The 24056-nt window shown below is 36.6% G+C and overlaps 9 protein-coding genes across 9 annotated transcripts; 6 read left to right on the top strand and 3 right to left on the bottom strand.

The window, feature by feature from the left end:
• Window positions 1-718: 718 nt before the first annotated feature.
• On the top strand, window positions 719-2211 carry RO3G_07618 (NADH-ubiquinone oxidoreductase; the record flags this gene model as incomplete). Its single annotated transcript, XM_067662208.1, has 3 exons — window positions 719-908; window positions 963-2122; window positions 2182-2211. The coding sequence occupies 3 exons, from the start codon at window positions 719-721 to the stop codon at window positions 2209-2211; spliced, it is 1380 nt and encodes a 459-aa protein (XP_067518309.1).
• A 743-nt stretch (window positions 2212-2954) lies between these two features.
• Window positions 2955-6708, bottom strand: RO3G_07617 (splicing factor 3B subunit 1; the record flags this gene model as incomplete). Its single annotated transcript, XM_067662207.1, has 3 exons — window positions 2955-3201; window positions 3254-6638; window positions 6699-6708. The coding sequence occupies 3 exons, from the start codon at window positions 6706-6708 to the stop codon at window positions 2955-2957; spliced, it is 3642 nt and encodes a 1213-aa protein (XP_067518308.1).
• Window positions 6709-6928: 220 nt separating this feature from the next.
• On the top strand, window positions 6929-7513 carry RO3G_07616 (uncharacterized protein; the record flags this gene model as incomplete). The annotated part of the gene is made up of 3 exons (XM_067662206.1): window positions 6929-7088; window positions 7143-7262; window positions 7344-7513. 3 exons carry the CDS (start codon window positions 6929-6931, stop codon window positions 7511-7513), a joined length of 450 nt encoding a protein of 149 aa, XP_067518307.1.
• A 994-nt stretch (window positions 7514-8507) lies between these two features.
• RO3G_07615 (uncharacterized protein) lies at window positions 8508-13537 on the bottom strand (the record flags this gene model as incomplete). Its single annotated transcript, XM_067662205.1, has 2 exons — window positions 8508-13306; window positions 13357-13537. The coding sequence occupies 2 exons, from the start codon at window positions 13535-13537 to the stop codon at window positions 8508-8510; spliced, it is 4980 nt and encodes a 1659-aa protein (XP_067518306.1).
• A 1276-nt stretch (window positions 13538-14813) lies between these two features.
• Window positions 14814-16592, top strand: RO3G_07614 (uncharacterized protein; the record flags this gene model as incomplete). The annotated part of the gene is made up of 5 exons (XM_067662204.1): window positions 14814-15308; window positions 15476-15571; window positions 15629-15833; window positions 15907-16224; window positions 16276-16592. The coding sequence occupies 5 exons, from the start codon at window positions 14814-14816 to the stop codon at window positions 16590-16592; spliced, it is 1431 nt and encodes a 476-aa protein (XP_067518305.1).
• A 1007-nt stretch (window positions 16593-17599) lies between these two features.
• RO3G_07613 (uncharacterized protein) lies at window positions 17600-18462 on the top strand (the record flags this gene model as incomplete). The annotated part of the gene is made up of 4 exons (XM_067662203.1): window positions 17600-17698; window positions 17749-17813; window positions 17860-18248; window positions 18317-18462. 4 exons carry the CDS (start codon window positions 17600-17602, stop codon window positions 18460-18462), a joined length of 699 nt encoding a protein of 232 aa, XP_067518304.1.
• A 233-nt stretch (window positions 18463-18695) lies between these two features.
• Window positions 18696-19136, top strand: RO3G_07612 (uncharacterized protein; the record flags this gene model as incomplete). Its single annotated transcript, XM_067662202.1, has 2 exons — window positions 18696-19001; window positions 19107-19136. 2 exons carry the CDS (start codon window positions 18696-18698, stop codon window positions 19134-19136), a joined length of 336 nt encoding a protein of 111 aa, XP_067518303.1.
• A 1522-nt stretch (window positions 19137-20658) lies between these two features.
• On the top strand, window positions 20659-22360 carry RO3G_07611 (uncharacterized protein; the record flags this gene model as incomplete). Its single annotated transcript, XM_067662201.1, has 4 exons — window positions 20659-20780; window positions 20836-20972; window positions 21039-21240; window positions 21295-22360. 4 exons carry the CDS (start codon window positions 20659-20661, stop codon window positions 22358-22360), a joined length of 1527 nt encoding a protein of 508 aa, XP_067518302.1.
• Window positions 22361-22547: 187 nt separating this feature from the next.
• Window positions 22548-23921, bottom strand: RO3G_07610 (dihydrolipoyllysine-residue succinyltransferase E2 component; the record flags this gene model as incomplete). The annotated part of the gene is made up of 5 exons (XM_067662200.1): window positions 22548-22682; window positions 22738-22905; window positions 22976-23553; window positions 23617-23796; window positions 23876-23921. 5 exons carry the CDS (start codon window positions 23919-23921, stop codon window positions 22548-22550), a joined length of 1107 nt encoding a protein of 368 aa, XP_067518301.1.
• Between the last annotated feature and the right edge of the window lie 135 nt (window positions 23922-24056).

Genomic DNA, 24056 nt, shown 5'->3' with positions numbered 1-24056 from the left:
GAACTTTCTTTTGTAATATATTCATATCTTGTATTTAATAAAAACAAACTAAAGATGAATATCAGTAGTATATGGTATTTATATGTGCGTTCCCTTAATTTTTTTTAGCATATTGTAGTTTGTATGGTACTACAACTAGGCATATTTCTCAATGTCTAAACCATAAATTACCGAATGAGAAAAATTAGAAAATATCATTATCATCTGTTAAACATTGTTTTGTTGTACGAATATCTGCGTGTCATTCAGCAGTTGAAACAGTGTAAATCATGTCCAGCTATGAATGGTCAGAGATTGGTAAATGCAAAATTATAAAACACGAATTACTGCTAAATATGAAGTTGACGAGTTCGGAAAAGACATACAAATGTTGCTTTCAATATTGCTCTAAAATTACTATATATACAGCATCCAAGGTATCTTTTGAAAAGACACACCCGCTGGTAGTGAAGGTCTTAGTCCTTCGTTTTGCCTGCTGATATTACGTCATCATCTTGGTGGTGACTTAAGTGTTGCCCGGAGTAAGACACTTTTTGAACTGACAAGACGGGCATTAAAATAAAATTTTGCCCTGGTGCTTTGAAAATATGAAAAACTGCACAGCTTTTTTCACAAAAAGGGTAATTATCACTTGTAGATTTACTCCATCAGTAACTAACCAACAAAACATTTAGTCAACATAACAACTCCCCACTCTTGTTAGAACGCATAAGCAAAAATGTCTTTCGCTACCAGAATGTGGGCACGCAAACTTGTCAATGCAGCTCCTAACAGAGCTTTCCTTCGACCTACAATGCAATTAAAGAATTACAAGCCTTTACGTACAATGGCAACTGCTGCCAAAACCAACGCTGAAGAAACTTTTGATTTCCAACGCACTACCATTACTGAAGACAAATCATTTGGATGTAGGTTCTTGGTAAAGTGCATTCAACATTTTTGACATTTACCTTTTTTTTTAGCTGCTCATGATGAAGAAGAAAGTCGATTGCGTAACTTCACTGTCAACTTTGGACCTCAACATCCAGCTGCACACGGTGTGCTTCGTCTTATTCTCGAATTAAACGGTGAAGAAATTGTTCGTGCCGATCCTCATATCGGTTTATTGCATCGTGGTACTGAAAAGTTGATTGAATACAAGACATATCTTCAAGCTTTACCTTACTTTGATCGTCTCGACTATGTTTCAATGATGACTAACGAACAAGCTTATTCATTAGCCGTTGAAAAACTTTTAAATATTGAAGTACCCGAACGTGCCAAATATATTCGTACCATGTTTGGTGAAATCACTCGTATTTTGAACCATATCATGGCTGTCATGACACACGCTATGGATGTAGGTGCCTTGACTCCCTTCTTGTGGATGTTTGAAGAACGTGAAAAGTTGATGGAATTTTATGAACGTGTCTCTGGTGCTCGTATGCATGCTGCTTACGTTCGTCCCGGTGGTGTTGCCTTGGATATCCCACATGGTCTTTTGGAAGATATCCATGATTGGTCTGCACAATTTGGTGATCGTATTGACGAAGTCGAAGAACTCTTATCTGCTAATCGTATTTGGCAGGTTCGTACTCGTGATGTAGGTGTCGTCACTGCACAAGAAGCCCAGGACTGGAGTTTCTCTGGTGTTCTTGTTCGTGGTTCTGGTATCAAGTGGGATATCCGTAAGGTTGCACCCTATGATGCCTACGATCAAGTTGAATTTGATGTTCCCGTTGGACAAAATGGTGATTGTTATGACCGTTACCTTTGCCGTATGGAAGAAATGCGCCAATCTCTTCGTATCATCAACCAATGTGTCAACAAAATGCCCGAGGGTGTCATCAAGACAGACGACTGGAAGGTGACCCCTCCTCCTCGTGCTGCCATGAAGGAAAACATGGAAGCCTTAATTCATCACTTTAAGTTGTATTCTGAAGGTTACTCTGTTCCTGCTGGTGATACTTATACTGTCATTGAGGCTCCCAAGGGTGAATTCGGTGTCTATTTGGTCTCTGATGGTTCCAACAGACCTTACAGATGTAAGATCAGAGCTCCTGGTTTCACACATCTTCAAGGATCTGATTTCATGTCTCGTAACCACTTACTTCCTGATATGGTTACTATCATTGGTACTATGGTAAGTCTGAACCTTTACTTTAGCTTTGTATTTGCTTTATTTAAATTTTAATATTATAGGATATTGTGTTTGGTGAAGTTGACCGATAAACAGATCCACCTTTTACCACTTTTTGGATTTTATACACACATACATTCATACATACAAAAGAAAAGAATAAAAATTATATATTGGGCAGTGTTATTCCATATTTATTATTTATGACGAAATGCTCAAGTTTCCTCGCTTATTTTACTCATTTTATTTGCATGGCCGCAGTAGGTGCATAGTGTTTTGTAGACGTCGTTTTGTAAAAGGAAGATACTATCCCTTTATGATCAAGGGTAAAAATGAAAGATAAATGTTTAAATATATTATTTTCAGATGTTACCAAACTTGCAAAAAGAAATGAACTGAAAAAGGGGCAATTGCCCGTTCGAATAATCAAAATTAAAGGTTTCAAAACTGATTTGGCCAAATTGAGCATATAAAATAATGAATTTGTAGCGCAGCATAGTGTTTTAACTTCAAATTCACGCGATCTTCTGGGTGTAAAAAAGAGAATCACTTACTGGAAGAAAAACTCGACTCGGCAGATTCTGTCAGTATGCCTTTTCGATTAAAGTAACCATCTGTTTTACTAATGGTTGACCATGGAGAATTTTTTAAAAAAAAATTTGAGAGCAGATATTATGCAGATGAGCATTCTATACAGGTAGCAAAGTATACAATACAACTTGGAAAGTAGGGAAATGCCTAACTGCTCTTGAAAGCAGTGTATGTAAATGCAATCAAATGTATGGTTTTTATTTCATATATAAAAAAAAATGGACATCATTTAGCAGCTATCTGTTTAGAGAACGTAGTCCAATTCAGTTCGTTGGTAAGAGTTGCGCTCATCGTTTTCCAAACGAGGGTAATAAGGCACTAAGGCATCTTGGCTACCAATGTACAGTGTGTTATAAATCTTCCAGTAAACTTCACGCACTTTTCGGGCAGGATGGAATAAACCCTGTAATGTGTATTGTAAAATGGTAGCGGGACCAAGCGCAACGCGGAGTCCTTCTATCGATTCCATAACAGCGTTAATTACATGTGGACTAATAAATGATGTTAATAATTTTATGTATGAGCTAATAGTATTTGTTTTACCTTGTTTCAAAGATATTAGGCCAAATATAGTTGAGCAAATGTCGAAGTGGCTCCTCACATCCTAAACCAATAACTCCTAATGCCATATGTTTGATCGTAGTACATGCAGTTTGTCTATGTACAAGATCACGATCCATTAAAGCATCTTCTAAAAGGGGTGCCACAGCGTTTATGTAGTCTTTACCCATTTCTCCTATATATTCAAAAATGAATGACAAAGATTTCAAAACACCATTTTGAACGTTGAGTTCAGGTACTCGGTATTCATTCATCAATGCAGGCAAAACAGTAAACGGTGCACAAGTTTCGGCTACGATAGCAATTGCAACAGTTGTACACACACGGTTTTGACGTTCTTGCACCTTCAAGTTATTTAACAACGTAGCTAATACATCTTGAGGGCCAATGGCCTTTGCAATATAACCAAATGTATTTACAGATGCACGACGAATGCCTTTCTTGTGCGCTTTTAAAAGATCAAGGAGTTCAAAACAGACACGCATCCATTCACGAGCAGATACATATTCTGCACCACGATCAGCAATACGACCTACAAGATCAATACAGTTTTCTTGCACCTTTTCATGTCGATTACGCAAGATGGGTGTAAGACGAGGTAAAAGATCTTTAATAGGAGGTGTCATGCTTGCCATACCAATCACATTGACAATACTCTTTAATGCACCAAGAATAGAACCTAATACTTCAGGATATTCTTCACCAAGATATTCATAAAGAATCTGCCCGAGTTGGCTCATCAATTTTTCTTCACCACAGCTCTTCATCACAACAGCAATGCGGGAAATCAAATCAGCGGCTTGTTGACGTACCTTAGCCGATTTATTATTCAAACGCCATAAAATAGTATAACAAATTTGTTGGAGATAGGGTTTGATACGCATACCAAGAGCATTTACGACGGTACCAAAACCATTCAACATGATCACATCTTCTACAGTTTGTTCCTGGAATGCATAAAGAATACCATCAATCAATAACTCTTCTAAACGAGGATCAATATCAGCAGCACCCAAATTGGCAACTACTTTCTCAATAGTTTCCATGACCATTTTACGATAAGGTTCGCTTTCATCCTTCAAATCATTGACAATACGGGTCGCGATTTCAGAAACACCCACTTTGTTGGCCAATTCAACTGTAGTTTCAACAACTTGTTTATAGTTACGACGATCAAGTGCCATACGTCGAACCCAGAAGTGTCTGAAAAATTCAGGCAAGATTTCTTCCTTAATGTAGCTTGGCATCACACCATCTGTAGCAGCACATTGCTTCACAACCTTCAAAACAATCTTCTTCATTTCTTCATCAGGAGATTGAAATTCACGGATCAAAATAACCATAACTTCCTTGGTATAGTAATTTGCATATTCATCATCCATCAAAGGAATGATATAGCCAATAGCTTTCAAGAAGGCGGCCAAACCTTTACCACGGTGTTTACGAATACCAGTCCAAAGGGGCTTAAGTACTGAATCAAAGGATTCAATACCGTAAGGAGCGGCAGCTTCAGCCAAGGCGGCAATAGCCAAAGCAGTGATCGTACGAACCTTTTGTTGTTCATCTTCTAAACCGTGTCCAATGGCTTCAACCAAGTTTTTAAGGTGAGGCAAGACAGCACAACCCATTAATATGGCCGTCTGTTGGACAATTTTAATACCAGTATGACGGGCTTGCCATGACTTTTTAGATCTACAAACAGCCTTTAAAAAAGGCAACAGCGCAGGAATACCAAGTGCAGAGGCAACAACAGAGAACGCACGAGCAGTTGTATTACGTACATATTCATCAGCGTGGTCAATATCAGGACGCATAGTGGTAATCATAGTAGGAAGACCAGCAGCCTTTGATAAGTTTGAAATAATTTCACGACCTTCCACACGTGCATAGTAATCTTCATCAATCAAAAGAGGTTCAATAACAACCAAGATCTTGTGAACAAAAGGTCTTACTAAGTCATCCAGTTTATACAAAATACGGTCAATGACCTTGACCAACAAGTGACGCTCTTGGTCCTCTAAGGTAGGTGACATCAACAATGGTAGAATCTGGTTAAAAAGTGGACCAGGCCCGAAGTCGCGAGCCTTATCAGTAATGTGACGAAGAGCACCTTTACGCATAGGGGGCGTACCATTCTTAATCTTTAGTAATAAACGCATAATCTTTCTTTCCTTCAACTCTTCAACAGACATGATGCCTTCATCTTTATCATCCAAAAGCTTACCAAAGTGCTGCATATCTTCTTCCTTAAAAAAAGGAAGAGTGCCTACACCAGGAATTTCTTGAGGAAGATCAGCAGCAACAGGAGCTCGCACTTCATCTTGCATAATAAATCCATTGTCGCCCATAGGTGTAGGAGTTGCTGTCAATTTACGAGCAGGTGTACGAATAGGCTCATATCCAGCAGGTGGTTCCAAGATTTTATAGCCAGTTGTGGGAAACATAGCATCCAATTCCTCATCAGATAAAGGACGGTTGCGAACATCCAATTCTCGCTCCCAACGCAGTGCATTAGAAGCTTCAGGAGTCAAATACATTTGGCTTGGTGTCGGTGTCATCATTCCCATACTGCCTACGGGGGTTGCAGCAACATTCACATTGGCAGCGACGGGTGTTGCATCCCATCTTGAGCGTTTTGTCGTTCCGCGTGGTGTAGCTTCAACATCATCCCATTCTGATTTACGTACGGGTGTTGCATCAAGATCATTGGGTCTAGCAGGTGTTGCATCCCAACGAGAACGCTTTGAGCTACTAACAACAGGTGTGGCATCTGGTTGTTGAACAGGTGTGGCCATATCCCATCTTCTCTTCTTTTTAGGTGCTTCTGATGAAACTTCAGCTTTTACTCCAGTTTCTGCTTCTTGCTTTTTCTTTTGGGCAATAATTGCAAGTACTCTTTGTTCTTCCTTTTCGAGTTCAGCTTCACGAGCTACTTCAGAATACGATCGCGATTCACTATCTCCTCCTTCTCCAAAGGCATCTTTACGGCTGGGTGACAACATACGGTTGAATCTTCGTTGCTGATATTCATTTTGCCTTCCAGCTATAGTACGTGCTCTCATGGAATCAGCAAAAGGATCGTGGGAGTCAGCTCCTTCTACCGCCTCGCTTAAAAATTCTTTAGATGCTGTATATGAGTTTAATCGACGATTAGTTTCTTGATAAAGTTCGTCTTCGTTTTCATCTTCATCATTAATAGGTAACGATGTTGTATATCCTTCGTATTTATCGGTTGTGTAAAAATCGGTATCGTATGAGACACCAGCCATACTTGCATGTTTCTCATTGTGAAGAACTGCTTGACTAATGTCTTCTTCAGTAATCATTTTACGTTTTGCTTGTGCAGCTTTAATTTCTTTCTCAACGTCTATTTTAAAACAAATTAATTTATTTGCTATTTTTAATTGAAAGAATTTTTGATCTGTACCGTCAGACATTTTTTTTTATTCAATTGTATTGAAGAAAAAGAAAGCTTTTTTTTTTTTTGCTGTTTGTCCTGCGCCTCTCAGAAATCAACTTAATACGTGACGTAGACACCGTTTTTTGATTAAATGTCCGACATGTTTTGAAGGGGTCCACAGTTAAAGTTTTTTTTTTGGCGTCCTCTAAAAGAAGACAATCTTACAATTCTTCAAATTAAACCCCACTCTTTACATAATGACTGCATCTAAAGATTGTCTCTTAGACTCAGGAAAGACTGCTGCTGTTTCTGGTGGTATTGGTCTTGTTGTATCCGCCATGCAAAACACCATTCAAAAGCATCACACAGGTGCTCGAGGTGTTATTACCAGAACCGGTGGAACCATTGCTTTTTTCGGTAAAATTCTTGTAAAATGAGCATTTAATTAGAATTTACTAATTGCATTATTAGCTGCTATGGGTGGTATCTTTACTATCGGTGAATGTGTAGCAAAGGATATTCGTAAAGAAGATGATGCCATTAACGCAGCAATTGGTGGTTGTGCAGCTGGTTTCTTGGCTGGTGTTAGAAGTAAGGACATATAATATTAAGCCACATACTATTTCTTTACTTTAAGAGATGTTGGATTTACTGATAGTCTATAATTAATAGCTCATTCTTTTGGAAAAATGGCTCTTGGTTGTGCAGCCATTGGAGGTACCATGTATACATATGAAGCTTCAGGACAATTGAAGGGACAATTTGCCAACAAAACTAGAGAAGAAAAGAAAGAACACTCAAAATCCTTCTTTAAGCAAAACAATTTGACAGAAGAGGCATAAATTTGCTTTCTAAACAATAAAAAAATGTATTTATGAAGATTACGTTTTTTAATACATTTTCTTTTAAATTATTTGACATGTTGTAAATATCCAGCTCTAATTAACGATTCTACATCGGTTCTACGCACGTGTAACTGATTTCCTTTAACTAAATTGAGGATGCCATATTCTGTACTGATCTCACCCGCATCGCGAAGTACACGAACTTCAATAAATAAATCTTTAGGAGGATCCAGACCTACACCGCCATTACCGCCCAAATCAAGGTCTAGAAAAGCTTGTTTGTATGTATTAACTAGTTCAATATAGTCTTCAAGGAATTTGTGTTCCGTAGTTCCCAAGCTTGTCGCAATCTCCCTTTGGTGGTCTGATTGTAGGCCTACGTCCCAATATATTTCTTTCAATTTATTGATGCGTTGTCGGTGATAAGCGAATAAAACGCGCTTGTTCCTTTTGATTGCTAAGTGATACAGCATTACTTGAGATATTTTGCTGGGATCTCGAAGGACTTCTGGGTTGGGGCTGGTGTTCATACGCTCAACAGTTGTTTTTGCTTTCCCATGAAGCAGACGAATTTCCCTGCATAGTGTCTGAACCAGTTCGTCGTTATATGGTGAAACTAATAAATCGGCTGTACGTTTTGCTTCTTTGGCAAGTTTGTATGCTGATTCTCCTAATGATGACATATGCCCTAATTTGCTACTATTCACATGTATATGCACAAAATAAAAAAAGCGAAGGACTCCCGTATCGTGTGGTACAGAAAGAATTCATTTCTTGTGGCTTTGAAATTTACATATTTTTGTAAAGGTACACCGGTCAATGAATATCAGATTATTGCGAGTTTCAACACATTGATCCAGTTTATATTTAGTTTAAAAAGTTTTAATTCTATAAGCAAAGGTACAAATCAAATTTTGTATACTTTTTATTTTATATTTGTTATTTATTTCAGTTTGTATTCCACAATGCTACCCAACACAGCATTTTCTTTTCATGATGAGCAAATTGCTGTATCTGAAGTTATTTTGCTAATAATATTTAGCAGCTTTTGTTGTGATTCATTATCAATACTGTCAATCAATTTCAGTGAAGCATTCTTATTAGAACGAGAGGCATACTGCATGAAAATAACAAGTGCGGTGTGTAGATTGTTGCGAATATCAACTGTAACTGAATTTTTACAGATGAATTGTACAATACCAATAAATGTTTGTCGAAGTTTTTCAATAGGTAAATCATATTGAGCATTATCAGACGAATTTTGGTCTTTCTTCAATCTTGCCAATATAGAAAGGATAAGTTCGCTCAAGCTCTTCAATATATCTTTGGCTTGGTAGTTTTCTTCCTCCAACTTGGTCCATATCATAGAAAGCAAATCATAGGCAATCTTTTCACGTATATCAAAAGAAAATACATCCAAACAATCAAACAATGTAATTTCAACCATTTGCTTCCATGCCTGGAGACAGCGCAGACGGCTGAATGCAATCTGACGGTCTCTATTTTTAGCCATCAACGATTGCAAAATCCTGCCCATTTCTTCTTCTACTGTCTTAATCTCTTCTCCAGACATTGTTGAAGCCATCAGCTTTTGTGAATAACGAAGAAACTTGTAAACATTTCGAATATCATATAATTTACATTGGCCGTTTGGGTCTTCAATTTCAAAATCCTTGGAATCAAAATGCTTGAAATATGCAATATTTGACAAGGTAGGATTGAGCTGATTGTCTACCCAGGTGAGCTCCAACGAATTGATAATTTCCAGTAAGTTCCAATTGGGTTGCTGATAATCAGCATTCATTTGAAGATGCATTGAACGCATCTGCTCACTTAATTGGCTTTCTGGGTCGAGTGCAGTATTAGAAGAAGGAGAATGTGTATAGCCATAAAGTAGATTTAACAAAGGTGTAGTACCCGCCGTTTTACGTGTATGGAGTTCCAATGTGATCAATTTAAATAACCAAGTATGTTGATCCAGGGTAGATTTTAAAGTGAAAAAGTCTGTTGGAACATCACCTTTTGTCATACATTTGACGATGCCCGAAAAACACGGCTCCAATTCAATCAAGTGGCTATCTATTCTAGGTGAAATAGCTTGAAGTTGATTAATCAAAAAGTCGTCTCCATTTGTACGCAAGTAATATAATGTAGCAGTTGAAGTAGATTCTTTAGAGCAAAGGTAATAAAGTAAACGATAACACTTTTCAGTCAATAAAGGATGTACTTGAATAGTGAAAACTCCCCCATCTTTTTTCGATGCTTGATCATTACCAGCACGTAACATATTCAAAATCGAAAACATGCAGGTTAGCTGTGGGCGTTGTTCGTATGATGCAGGGATAGACTTGTACTGTGAGCCTTTGGAAGCAATTTCCAATACATCAAATCCAAGTAAAAATTCGGCTAAAGTAGGGGATGGTCGGTCTTTTTGCATACATGTGAGTAATAAATCCAAGATAGCGGTACGTATTGAAAGTGAGCTGTGCAAAAGTTCAAAAACACTTTCGTCTTCATAGCTGTAGTCATATCCTAATGTCTTTTCCGCAAGCCAGAATGGAATTGTATTAATGTCATATTTATAATTGTCATAAGTGATGCTTTCTGTGCTCTCGATTTCTAAGCGCTCGCTGAACCCAAGGATGATAGAGGTGGCTTCACTGCTAGCAAATAAAATGCTGGGAAGCTGAGTGCCAATACCACCCATAGGCAAATTGACATGATTTGGGAAGCATGCATTGTCAAGATTAGCTTCAGGTTCCAAAGACAAAGCATTTAGTATGGCAACACTCAACGCGCACAATTCCTCATGATCATCAGAGTTAACCAAAAGAGCTATTTGCGTAATAACTTGTGTATTAAACAACATCAATTTTCCTACTGATGTCAAGACGGAGGGCACTTGTGGAAAGACACAATCGCAGAGCTTCAACTCTCCGGCAGGCAATTTTTCAGAACAAAGATCCAACTGCGGTATGAACACGTTCACAAACACATTTTGAGTAGCCATAGCCTTTCGTAAAATGCGCAAACATCGAGTGAGCGATCTTTGAAGATAGAAGCTTTTCTTCTTCTTTGCTTTGGCGACTTTTGCTGTCTCCTCTCTACCTAGACCAATGACCTTGAATATTTCAGCAATAAGAGAACCACCCGAAAGAATGCGCACCATGATATCAAAACCAGGATGTGTAACAAATGGTAATAACGATTCACTCATATCCAAAGACTGGAATTGCTTTAACTCTGTGACGTTAGCATTTTGTAAAAAGTTCATAAAACCGCTTGTATTAACTGTTATACTAGAGGTCTTCTTTATCAAATGATTGACACGATCACAAAGTGCCTCCAAATTGAATGACATAATGCTGTTCTCTATCACTTTTAAGCAAGCATCAGCGAGTTGCCATTTACCATCAGGGTTTGAATATTGTAAATTGTTCAGATTTAAGAAAACATGGTCAATCACCAAGGAAAGATAGGGCGAAGCACCAGGTGAGCGATATTCGCACCCTAGGTAAGGTGGGATAGACTGCTCAAATGCAGAGAAGCCAGATATAAGTGCATCTTTCTCGCTTTGCTTGTGGATGAGAGATGCCATTAATTTTAATAAAGCGAGGGTTTTTGTATAGGACTTGCTATTTTTTTCAGAGTCAAATTGTGTTAGGAAGCCAGAAGTTTGGTCAGGTAATAAAATGCGTGACGTTGGGCTGATTTGGGCATTCGCAACCTGGGCAGGTTTAGTAAGAGTTGAGGGATTTAATAAGCTACTAAGAAGGGTTTCTTTTGCAGTATCTTTAACAGGATCCAAACCAGCATTTGTAATCTTCTTACTTGCTGAAATAAAATCAGATCCTTCTAAGCTATTCCAAACTTGAAGGGAAATGGTTCTACCAATACCATTAACACCTCCTCCCCAAGAAGAACAGAAAGCAGCAAGAAGATTATAAAGGTGGACACGTAAGCTTACAGATGTTGGACAGCTAATCATATTGATGATAGACGCATGTGCATTAAGTGAAGCACTATTCCAAATGGCAACTCTTGCTGTCGAAGAATACTGCACGACTTGCTGGCAGAGATATATCAATTTGCATAATACTTCTTCCTCTGTTTGTGGGATTGAAGGGCATTCATCTCCAGGTAGTGTTTTATGTATTGCCTCGGAATAAAATTGCAGAGTAGCAAAGAGCTTACCCCAAGAAAATAAATGACTGCTGCTTATATCAGTTTGTACAATTCCCATAGATAAAACATCGTATGCATGGGAAGCGCATTGGTCACCTGTAGAAATGGAACCCAAGACATCAAAAGCAGCTCGGATTGTTCCAACTACCTTAATATCAAACAACCACTTGACAAACGCAAACAGACCATTTTCCCGTGTCCAAAATTTACTGCCTGCATTAAGGCGGTTTCTGTAGATTGTTGCAAGTAAAATCAAAAATGCCTCCAAATGTCCACTTTTGCTATCATCTTTGGTGTAACTAGAATTAACTTCAATTGGATAACCCACTTGGTATATTGCGTCTTCTTCATCAGTCTTCAATTGGTGTAATAATGAGGACATTTTCAAAATAAAAATATCTGTCAAGAGCTCCAGCTCATGTTCTACTATAGGTTGAAAATCATTTGTAATATCGGCATGGAATTTTGTATAGTCATTTGGATCTACTGTCAGCCCATTAATCACCATGATTGACTCAGAGCTTTCCTTCACTCGATTGGTATTGGGTCTCATGTTTCCATCCTTTTGTTTAAAGTGTAAAAGATACTCATTCAAAAACCCAAAGGCATCCAGTTCAATACCTTTCTTTACAAGTGATGTTGCTGCCTGATCCCCCAGTTTGAATGCGCCTATGCTGCGGTCGCTTATGCTTGATTTTTTGACATTAAAGAGGGCCCATTGAAGCAATACAACACCCTTCACACCTTCCACTTTATACTCATTTGCTGTGATGGTTTCATGGATTTTCTTCATTGTATCGTCTCGAGCAGTAATATCTATTCCATAGTGAACCTGATTAGGCTCCATCCAACGAGGAGAAATAGCGGCCAGTAGCGTAGTAAGCAAATAAGGTGATGCAGAATCCAGTAAATTGGTTGTTTGGATTAAATTAATAAGAGTCAGTAAGTCTGCTTCTGGCAACCAGAAGAGAGATGCGACATGATAAAGAATTTGTACAAGAGAGATTCTTTCTTCTTTTAACTGGTCGATGCGTAAAACGATAGTATCCTCTCTGAATTTAGTTACTTCAGCTACTTGTTGCTGCTGTTGCTGTTGCTGTTGCTGTTGCTGTTGCTGTTGCTGTTGCTGTTGCTGTTGCTGTTGCTGTTGCTGTTGCTGTTGCTGTTGCTGTTGCTGCTGTTGTTGCTGCTGTTGTTGCTGCTGTAAAGGCTGTGACTGAGAAGCATTTTTACTGATAGACTTTATATTTGTATTCAAGTCGTTGAGTGATTTTAAAATTTTGCTAACGAATCCTTTATTGCTTTTCAAACAGATGTCAATCATATAATCCAGAAATACGCTACGAATGTGCTTATCCACTAGATCGTCTTTGATACATTCAAAAATAGTATTCAAAATAGCTAAAATGTAACCTCTTTCAGCATGATATAAATAAACAGCAGTATCAATGGCTGGGGAAAGGGTTGTGTGTGCTTGACGCGTTCCTTCTAATAGCAGTCTTGAGCTTTCATACTCTTCTAAATCAAGCTGATCGGAGAGAAATATAACTTCTTTTGTAAATTCCTTGTTTACTTTATACTCTTCACTATTAATAAAAGTCTTGCCTATGTTATTTAATTAGTAAAGAATACATAATGAGGCTCAACGAATGTACCATTTTGAATAACTGATCTATGCTCAGCATTTTTGGGTAAATTGTCCAGTAATTTAATTAAAGTTTGTTTATGATCTTGTAAAATATGTTCCAAACGTATGGCAGCTTGGGAAGGGGCTCGTCTTGCGTCACAAATTCCATTAAGCAATGTACGTAGTTCGGCTGCCTTTGTCGATTGCATTGTTTATGTCGGCCTTTCTTGTAAACCCAAGTAATAGCCGTAACTTTTTGATGTCAACGCAAAAGAAAAAGGTCAAAAAAAAAAAAATTTACAAGTAACGCGAAACTCTTGCTGTATAGGAGCGGAGTCATGGGTTGGACATGATGCTAAAGTTAATTGATAGATTTCTAAATATCTCTGCAAAAAGCTTTTTTCTCGTGTTTTTCTTATTTTTCGATCCTTTTCTTGGTTTCTTTATTTAATCTAATAGTTACTCTGAAAAGTCATTTTCTTTTAATATTTTTTTTAGTATTAAAAATGTTTTCAAGAAACGCAGGTCTAATTTTTTCTTCTTTTTTAATGTTAAAATCAGATGAACAGAACAGCAAATTGTTTAATACAACCAAACCTATTTAATTACAATGATTCTATTTTTGAATACTCAGTTTACAAGCCAACTCCAAGATTTTTGAGAGATTTCGATTCTATATTTCCACATTTAAGCACAAAGCAAAAAAAGCAATTGCTAGTTATAGTCGTGATACAGAAATGTGAACACGATATGGTGGGAGTATCGAAAGAAGTAAATGATGAAAGAGATATAAAGCTTGAATTGGTAACAAAGATTGAATCAATAGAAGGGCATATAGTAACTTATCTTTTAAAGTTTGTCGACTGGGGCCAACATATTGTGAAAAGAATAAGGTCAATTGGCATGTGGGCAGATATAATGGACCCAGCTTCAGGATTTCCAGTAAATGAAATGTACTTATAACAATGAGGGTATTAAACGATCCAATATTAGATATTTAGTGATCCAGGGTCAAGTCCATATCCTGACGTACAAGGAACAAGCATATTATCGAAAAGGTTCGATGTACAAAATGTTGGATGCTGTCATATATTGCTGCATCCAAATTGGGGTAGCCGCATTTATCCTTCTACGCTGTTCACAACAGCACCAGTAGAGATATTAAAAAAAGTAATAGATGAGATAAATCTGAAGTAATCTCCAAAAGAAAAATTTCATGCTGAATTTCTTGTATCGCTCTTTAAAAATTAATTTGCCAATAAATTGTTATTTTTGTTTTTCTTTTTTTCTTTTTCTTATTTTATTTTTATTTTATTTTGAACGATGGATACCTTACAAGTCAATGATGCCTCTGCTTCCAAAAGGAGATTACATTCGAACACAGTATCAGGTGCCCGACCACCTGCATTAGACCTTAGTCTTGCTCGGCCTGCAAATATTAGAAGAAACTCAGAAGGCTCACCTCGAATACCACCTGTTGAAATAATGGAACCGACGCCAGTTGAAACTTCATTTGATCAAAAGGATGAATTCCTTAAAGAAGACAACAGTCGACCATCTTCGAGAAATTCCCAAGTTCACACTGTCGATTCTTCTTTCAAAGCTGAGCCTAAAACGGCAGTGAACAACAGTTCAGCCTTAAGCTTATTGGAATCCGGCTCCAAAAAGAAATCTCGGTCTCGAGCTTCAAGTTTGACATCGAGCTTAATAAATGAGATCAAAGAAAACCCAACCATTCAAAAGGTCTCTTCAACACTGGCCCAAAAGATCAAGCATCCTCAAAGTTCTGAAAATAGCAACACTGATAAAAGCTCTATTGATGGCAATCATTCAAACACTGCTCCCAGCAGTACAAGCACATACGATTTAGCCAATGTTAAAAGAAATCAGGATTTTCACGCATTATTTCGAAGTGTACCAGAAGATGATTCATTAATAGAAGGTAAAGAATATCAATTTGTCATACAATGCATTAATGCTGTAAACAGATTATGGCTGTGCCTTACAAAAAGAAATTTTATTACAAGGGCGTATTTACGTGTCCGAGAATCATTTATGTTTTAATGCAAATATATTTGGCTGGATTACAAATGTAACAAAATATTTTATTAACGTATTGTTTTGGCTAAACCCAAGTTTTATATTAGCTCGTTATTGCTTTTGCTGATATTACAAACATTGAAAAGAAAGCAACAGCTTATTTTATTCCAAATGCAATTCAAATATCTACTGACAATGCAAAGGTAATATAAAATACTAACATGGATTACAGAGCCATTTGATTGAAGCGTATTCTATAGTATTTTTTTGCATCCTTTTTATCTAGAGATCAAGCTTATGACCTTATAGTAGAGATTTGGCACAATTGTAGACCTGATCTTTTCCCACCTAAAGAATGCAGTATTCATTCCCCTAGTGATGATGAATTATCAGACGAGGAAGATAATGATTCGGATTATGATACTGAAGAAGGATCATCGGAAGATGAAGCAGACGATAAACAAGGTACACAAAATGAAAGCCATATTCTATCACAATACCTTGAACTGACCCCTTTTTTTTAAAAAAAAAAAAAAAGTGGCTGTCAATGGCACAACACGAGATATAAAAACAAGCGAAAAATCAAACCAAAGAGATGTTGTTGAGGCTCCTCAACCAACTGTTCAATCGAATAAAGTGAATGAGAAATCACAAAAAGGGATTGAAAATGGTCAAAAGAGGTCAGATGGAGAAGTATTTACTCAAAAGCACGAAAAGACAAACTGTAAATGTGAAAATCATTATCCAAATGTTGTCCTTGATACCACATATAATGGTACAGTTGAAAGGATATACAAATTATTATTTCATGATGAATTTCTCGAGACTTTCTTGATTGATAACCAAAAGAGCACAGGTACAGTGAAGCTATAAAAAAACCATGTTTTTTCTTATATTTCAATTGCAGAGTTTACAATGGGAGAATGGAAAAAAGGAGAAGGAGATGTAAAAAGTGTGAGAGAATTATCTTATATTAAGCCTTTAAATAATTCACTTGGTCCAAAATCTACAAAATGTTATCTGACTCAAGAAGTAATACATGAAGACTTTGATGAATGTGTCACAGTACTGAATACTACCAATACACCTGACGTACCTTCTGGCTCGGCATTCAGTTGCAAAACCCGTACATGCTTTACTTGGGCTGGCAAACAAAAAGTTAGAGTTTTAGTTTCAGTAGCTGTAGAGTTTACAAAATCATCCTGGTTAAAATGTAAGCTATAAACAAAGCATTTGCGTGTATATATAGTTTTCCAATACTGTACCTATAGCAACAATTGAAAAAGCAAGTATAGACGGACAACAAACATATTACAAAGACCTGGATGCTGCTCTTCATGTTTACTTCAAAGAGCACCAATCTGAGTTTGGCGGATCTGGAGATGAGAAAAAGAAAAAGCGAAAGCACAGAGGCCGTAGAACGCACAAATCTAACGTTCAAGAGAGCAAAGAAAATCCAACACAACCCGTTTCTCAGAGTTTCATGCAAAGCCTATTGAATAGATTCATTGATAATGTTCAGTCAGTCAATTTAAGTCATTTTGCTTTACTCTGTTTAATCTTGATGGTGATTATCAATATTTTTATTGCTAGAAAAATGTCTTTTATAGAGCAACAACTTGGTGAGTTATGTCAACTTATACCAGCACAAAAGTCAACGCAATTCATCAAACAACCCAATACTTCTGAAAAACGTATCTATGACACAAAAGAAGAAAAAGCACTCTGGGAATTACTCAATCGCCTTGACCCTGATGATGCCTCCTTAAAAAAAGTATCTCGTCAAACAACCGAAAAATTAGAAGGAAAAGAAGATGTATGGGATGAAGATTTGTATTTTTCTAAATCAACAAAAGATAGACTAGATAAGCATATTAATGAATTAAGCAATATGATACAAGAAGCAGGAAATAATCTAAAGGATGTTACGAAGTCAATTCATTTGCAGCGACAAAAACTCAATGAAGAATAACCTTTGTATTTTATTTGTCACTAAACTAAGTTTATACAAAAAAAAAAACGTGTACTTTTATAATAAAACGTTGAAGTTTTCTGTTCATTAGCAAAACTATTTTTTTTGCTTAGCAATCTGTCTCCAAAATACTTGTCATTTGAGTAACAATTCCTTTGGGAAATGCCAATAAACTTTTTTTTCCCCTGATAATCCTATAAATGAAGTGCTTTTTATAATTTTTCTTTTTATTTTTTTTAATAAAAATAAGAAATATAAAATGTCAAGAATCACCTATTATGACTTAGAGCTTGAAGATTTTGGTAAGGTATATTGGTCTCCTAATACTTGCAAAACAAGATTCGCATTGAATTTAAAGGTAAAAGCTACTTGGTTTTATTATATCATCTAAATCCTTTTTGTTATTAGAATATTCCTTATGATACTGAGTGGCTCACTTTTAGTGAAATCGCAAAGGTCGTACCATCTAAGACGTACGTAGATGCATGTTGTTATGATTTTGTATTAACATTTTATTAGTAAGTCAGGCGCTAGACCCACAGTTCCTATCATTGAAGATAAAGAAGCCCAAAAGGTTATCCAAGATTCTTGGGAAATTGTCAATTATCTCGAAGAAGCTTTTCCTGATAGTCCAAGCGCATTTCACGGTAACCAAGGTGTTCACAAATTTTTCCAGAGTCAGTGCGATAAAAATATCGTGTTTCCTATCTTTAAAATGACTGTTTTGACTATTGGCAATGCATGCGGACCTTTCAAGCAGTCATTCCGTGAAGCTAGAGAAGGATACTTTAATATGTCTCTAGAAGAGCTTGCTGGTCAGCCCGAAGATCACGCACCTGCCTTGAAGAAAGGCTTGGAGCCCGTTCATGAGGTACTCAAGAGCTATCCTTTTGTAACGGGAAATCAAGGTAAGACGAAAAAAAAAAAAAATCTGTGACATCCCCCGTGTTTTGCTTATAAATTATTTGCTTTCTAGCTGGCTGGGCTGATGTTGTACTTGCAGCCCATCTGAATTTCTTGGAAAAACTTAAACCTGAATTGTTTCAAGCCTATGTGTTGGATGTATTTGATGATGATATTTTATTAAATTGGTGGAAACGCGTTGAATACATTCGTAAATAAATGTGCTTCATTTTTTTTTTTCTTTTTTAGCATATCATATCCCAAAAAAGATGTACATGTCAGTTTTATGACATCAGACATTTCGTCACTGATTGCATCATTTAAAGTTATTTGCTATTCACGTCTAAGAGTGAGCCAATACAATTTAGAAAAAATCACTTACTTAGTTTACATAAATGATTTTCAGTGTGTTAAATTTTTTCCTTTTTTTTTTCTTGCAACATTTTCACACAATGTCAAACATCAAGGCGACATACTCAACTCCTAATTGCAACAAAATTATCGAAGTTCCTTTAGATTCAACAGCCATAGAACACTTAACTGATCCAATATTGACATTAAAAGACCAAATCAATGAATTTTTAACACAAGTCTTGGAAAAAGAAAAAAGTACATCCTCAACACCAATTTCTGAAGCAAACGAGCAAACCCCATTTGAAGAAGAAGACGGAGAAGAAGAAGACGGAGAAGAGGAAGAAGAAGATGGAGAAGCAGCACTTGAAATTGAAAATAGACCTGAAGCATTAGAAAATCAAAACGTAAAAAAACAAAAAGTTAATAATCAATAAAACAACATTGCGCATTTTGCATAATCGAATTGTTTTAAAAACTTAAACAGTATCTACCACACAAAACAAAACTAGGAAGGAAAACAAAGAAAAGATGAGAATTAAACGATTTCATGTATAACAAGCGATGTAAAAATAAAAGTGTTAGTGTTTTTGGTTGATATTAATTAAACAGCTATGAGCGTGCTTTTATGCTGAATCTATTTACCTTTTCTGTGAATCTTGTTATAGTCTCACTTTCATTAGAGAGCGTTGAATGTGCCCTTAGATCAGAGGCATGAGCTACATCTTTTACTTATTTTTTGCTTGTCATAGTCTGTGTTCCTCAGGAACTGCGTGTAGCTTACAACTTATCTGCATTTTCTTTGCCTATTTCCATCCTTCAATAAAGACGTGCAATGAATCATATTCCACAAGCTATAGCATTATGGGTATTTTTGGTTGTAAATACAAGTTGCATAAGCCAATAGAAAGAGCCTTCAACTACGTATTAAGAATCATCATGAGCTTTTCACGATTGTGATAACCTGAAACGTCGTCTGTAGAAGCTGTCAATTCATATTCTAATAGTAAGTCCTTTGAAACACTCTTATCAAATGGGCATGTCAATCATGTAAATAAAATGTGTTGATTCAGTGCTATCTGAAAATACATTAGCATGTTGTTTATTCAGCACAAACTTTAATGATAGTCTGTGTGGCACTAAAGGATCCTTGTGTAATTCACATTCTGGAATTCTTTCACACAGTCAAATATCCAAAAGTTCCATTCAAAAACATACAGAAGCGATTTGAGCCAAAAATACGGATTGCAATCTTATCAGTTGAGCATAATTGCACCAACCGAAGATGGTAGCATCCTTACTTTTCCTATTGAATCTAAGCAGAAATTTGTTTTGTTTGCACTTTTACTTTTTTTTTTTTTATAAAAAAAATTTCACCAGATAAAGATACCTCAAATTAAGAAAAGACAGGATAGCAAATACTAAATTTGAGCATTGTAGTCATAAATGCTGCAATTTAGTGAAGCAAAAAAAAAGTGACATAATTAATTAAAGGAAAAGTCAAAAAAGTCAATTGTGTGTTTATGCGATAGCGTAATGTGATTGTGAACCATTTCTGTTGCACATTTAAGAGTTGTCTTCATTTCCTTGCATTGAATATTGAATGCACGTTGATGACACTATTTTTTTTTTTTTTTTTTTTTTTTTTTGCTCTTTATTTTTCATTGTATAAACCATTATTTTTGAGACAAAACCATAAACTGGAAATCTTAAATGAAAAACGGACGTTTTTGTGTATGTGTGTCTTTTTGTTATCTTTTTAGATTTCCCTGAAAATTCTAATTACTGTTAACTGTTTATAGTATTTTGATTGTGTTGTTTATAGGCTGATTGGTGTTCTATTGTTATGCATGAAGTCATGTCAAAATTTGTTACACGAATAAGTTACTCATTGATTCCTGCTGGTCCCTGAAATGCCCAAAAAAAAAAAAAAAAAAAAAAAAAAAAAAAAAAAAAAAAAAGTTTTTTTGAGTATTTTTTGAAAAAAAAAAGGGAAATTTTTAAAAAGAGGGAAAAGAGCAAGTTTTTTTTGCTTTTCTTTACTTTCTATCAAGAATATTCATTATGAAGATTATCTCTCTTGTATCTTGTACTGCTGGTCTTTACCTTCTCAGTTCTATAACTCAAGCCTCGCCTGTTTCTAAACTTCAAGGACGTGATATTTCATCTGACAAAGTTGTTGTAGGGTAACTTGGTTAATACGTCTTTGGTAAGATTACTTGATTAAACTTTTATCTTTAGTTACTTTCCTAACTGGCTTTATGGTCGCTACACGCCATCCAAGATTGACTTCTCTAAATATACTCACATTTACTACGCATTTGCTATTCAAAATACTGCTTCTTCTCCTACATGGTCTGACTCTGGTGTTTTTGATTGTAAGCATTAAACTAATAAAGTAAAAGAGAAAAGGAATTTACTGATTTTTAAACTAAACTTATTAGCTTATGTTGCTTATGGCTTCCCCAAACTTATTTCATTGGCTCATGCTGCAGGAACCAAAGTTTTGGTTAGTATTGGTGGTTGGTCTGGCTCTACTCAATTCTCAACAATGGCTGCTTCACAGGCTAATCGTCAGGCTTGGATTGACTGGAATATTAATTTTATTAAGCAATACAATACTGACGGTGTTGATATCGATTGGGAGTAAGTACTATAAAAATAAATAGAGTTTATCATTACCTGACTCGTTTAAAACAGGTATCCAACTTCTAAAGGAGCAGGTTGTAATGCTGTAAATGATAACGATGTCCAGAATCTTAATACCCTCGTTAAAGAGCTTCGATCTGCTTTGGATAATAGTTTTCCTAATGACCATAAAGAACTTACGATGGCTGTTCACATCACTCCTTTTGGCGGTGCTACTCCTGTCACTGACGCTTCCGGATTTGTTCCTTATGTTGACCGTTTTCATGTCATGACTTTTGATGTCAATGGCGCTTGGAATAGTACAAGCGGTCCCAATGCCCCTTTCCATAATACGCCTGGGTGGGGATATGGTGCTGGCTTTGTTGAAGGCATTCAGTCATGGAACGCTGCTGGTGTACCTTATAAAAAGCTTGCTGGAGGCATTCCTTTCTATGGTCGCGCACAAACACTTTCTGTTGACAGTGCACCTAAAACGCAATATAACCCTGCAGTTTCTCCTAATCCTCCCCTTGGTGACCAGCTTGATGGCCCGTGGCAAGATGCCTATTGTTCCTCTGACTCTCAATCTGCTTCTGGTGTTTGGAGATGGGCTTATCTTCGTTCCCAAGGCATCCTTACCTCACCTACTACTGCTGCCTCTCCTTGGATCCGTAACTTTGATGATCATACACAAACTCCTTGGTTATACAACCCAACAAACAAACAATATATATCTTACGATGATCCTGTTTCTCTTAAAGTAAAAGTTCAATATGCCATTGATCAAGGGCTTGCTGGTCTCTTTGCTTGGAGCGTCGATGAAGATAATGGTGAACTTCTTAGCGTTATAGCTTCAATTCTTGACGAAAATCCTACTAAAACTTCTATTGGCACCTCTACTGGTACAGCTACTGGTGCAACTAATACAACTACAGCTGGTATGACAACAAACAGTGCTTCTTCTACTTCTTCTGGTGGATGCGCCAATGTTCCCACTTGGGATGCTTCAACAGCTTATACCGGCGGTAGTCAAGTGGTCTACAATGATAAATTGTACAAGGCGAAATGGTGGAATCAAGGCGAAACCCCCTCTTTAAACGATTCTAGCTGGAGTGTATGGACAAATATAAAGTGTTAACACACACTGTTATTTGAACAATGCTGCCTTTATCTTAAAATAAAAGCTTCCAATCTTTATACAAATTTGATAAATACGAGACTCTATTTTATATCTGTTTCTATTATACAAGCATTCAGCTTTATTTGGTACTGTTTATGAATATGCTATAAATGCAGTTTCAAAATTGTTGATGATCAAAAGTTTCTTAAATATTTAAAAGAAGTCTTCTAAGATCTTCGACAAGCTCCTTAATTCTAACCAAAAATGTAACAGCTTCACGCCCATCAACAAGTCTGTGATCATAAGTAAGAGCGATATACATCATAGGACGGATTTCGACCTACAAGAAAAAAAAATTAGCAATGTGGTTATATATCTCAGGATTTTATGCTTACTTGTCCATTGACAGCAATAGGTCTTTCCTTAATGCCATGCATACCTAAAATAGCAGTTTGAGGCAAGTTGATAATAGGAGTACCCATTAATGAGCCAAAGATACCACCATTGGAAACAGTAAAGGTACCACCGGCCATATCTTCAATAGTAATCTTATTATCACGGGCCTAATGAATACAAGAATTAGAAAGAACGCTTTTATAAACCTCAATTCCATAAAAGCCTCTTTGTACATACCTTTTTACCGAGTTCAGCGATACCTCTTTCAATATCGAGATAACCCATTTCTTCCACATTTCTCAAGACAGGAGTGACTAAACCTTTAGGAGTAGAAACAGCGACACTCATATCAACAAAGTCATGATAGACAATTTCGTTTCCATCAATGGAGGCATTGACAGCAGGAATTTCTTCCAAGGCAACAGCGGCGGCCTTGACGAAAGCAGACATGAAACCAAACTTGACACCATGCTTCTTTAAAACAGCATCCTTATAATCAGCACGAAGACTCATCAAGTTGGTCATGTCAATTTCATTAAAGGTAGTCAATGAAGCAGCGGTATCTTGAGATTGCTTCAAACGTTCGGCAATTCTAAGACGCATACGATTCATCTTGACACGAGTTTCGCTACGACTGCCGTAAACCTTCTCGGCCTTGGATGATTCAGCAGCAGGCTTAGGAGCAGCGGCTTTAGGAGCCTCTTCCTTCTTTGCTTCTTCCTTCTTGGGTTCTTCCTTTTTAGGTTCCTCCTTCTTAGACTCTTCAGCCTTAGGCTCTTCCTTCTTGGGTTCTTCCTTCTTGGAAGCAGCAGCGCCTATAATGATAAAGCTGATCTTAATATCATTTGATATCAAATGACATTCATTTCTACACAAACCTTCCTTGGGTGCATCACCGAGCTCTAATTTGAAAAAGTCGGCACCAACAGAAACATTATCTTCTTCATTGGCATAGACTTCAACAATGGTACCAGAAGCAGGAGAGTTGACAGTAACATCAATCTTATCTGTTTCAATAGTAGCCACTTCCTCATCTTGATGCACAAAATCACCAACGCCTAATTTTGTTGTGGTAAGATAAACAAATACCTGTCATACTCTCTCTCTCTCTCTAATAGTTTGATTATTAATACTTACTCTTAACCCATTGCTTGAGAGTTCCTTCCGAGATGGACTCGGCCATTTGGGGAACCTGCACCACTTTGTCAGCTACAAAAAAAAAAAAACAAGGTTGGTTAGCTTGCTGTTTTAGTTTTTGTTTTTTTTTTTTTTTTTTTTTTTTTTTCCTTTTTCATAGGGGGAAAAAAAAAAAAAAAAG

This window comes from Rhizopus delemar, genomic scaffold (genome assembly GCF_000149305.1).
Source record: "Rhizopus delemar RA 99-880 supercont3.5 genomic scaffold, whole genome shotgun sequence".
Taxonomy (NCBI): domain Eukaryota; kingdom Fungi; phylum Mucoromycota; class Mucoromycetes; order Mucorales; family Rhizopodaceae; genus Rhizopus; species Rhizopus delemar.
The sequence above is the reverse complement of the archived record's forward strand: the minus strand, read 5'-3'. Positions and strand labels throughout refer to the sequence as shown.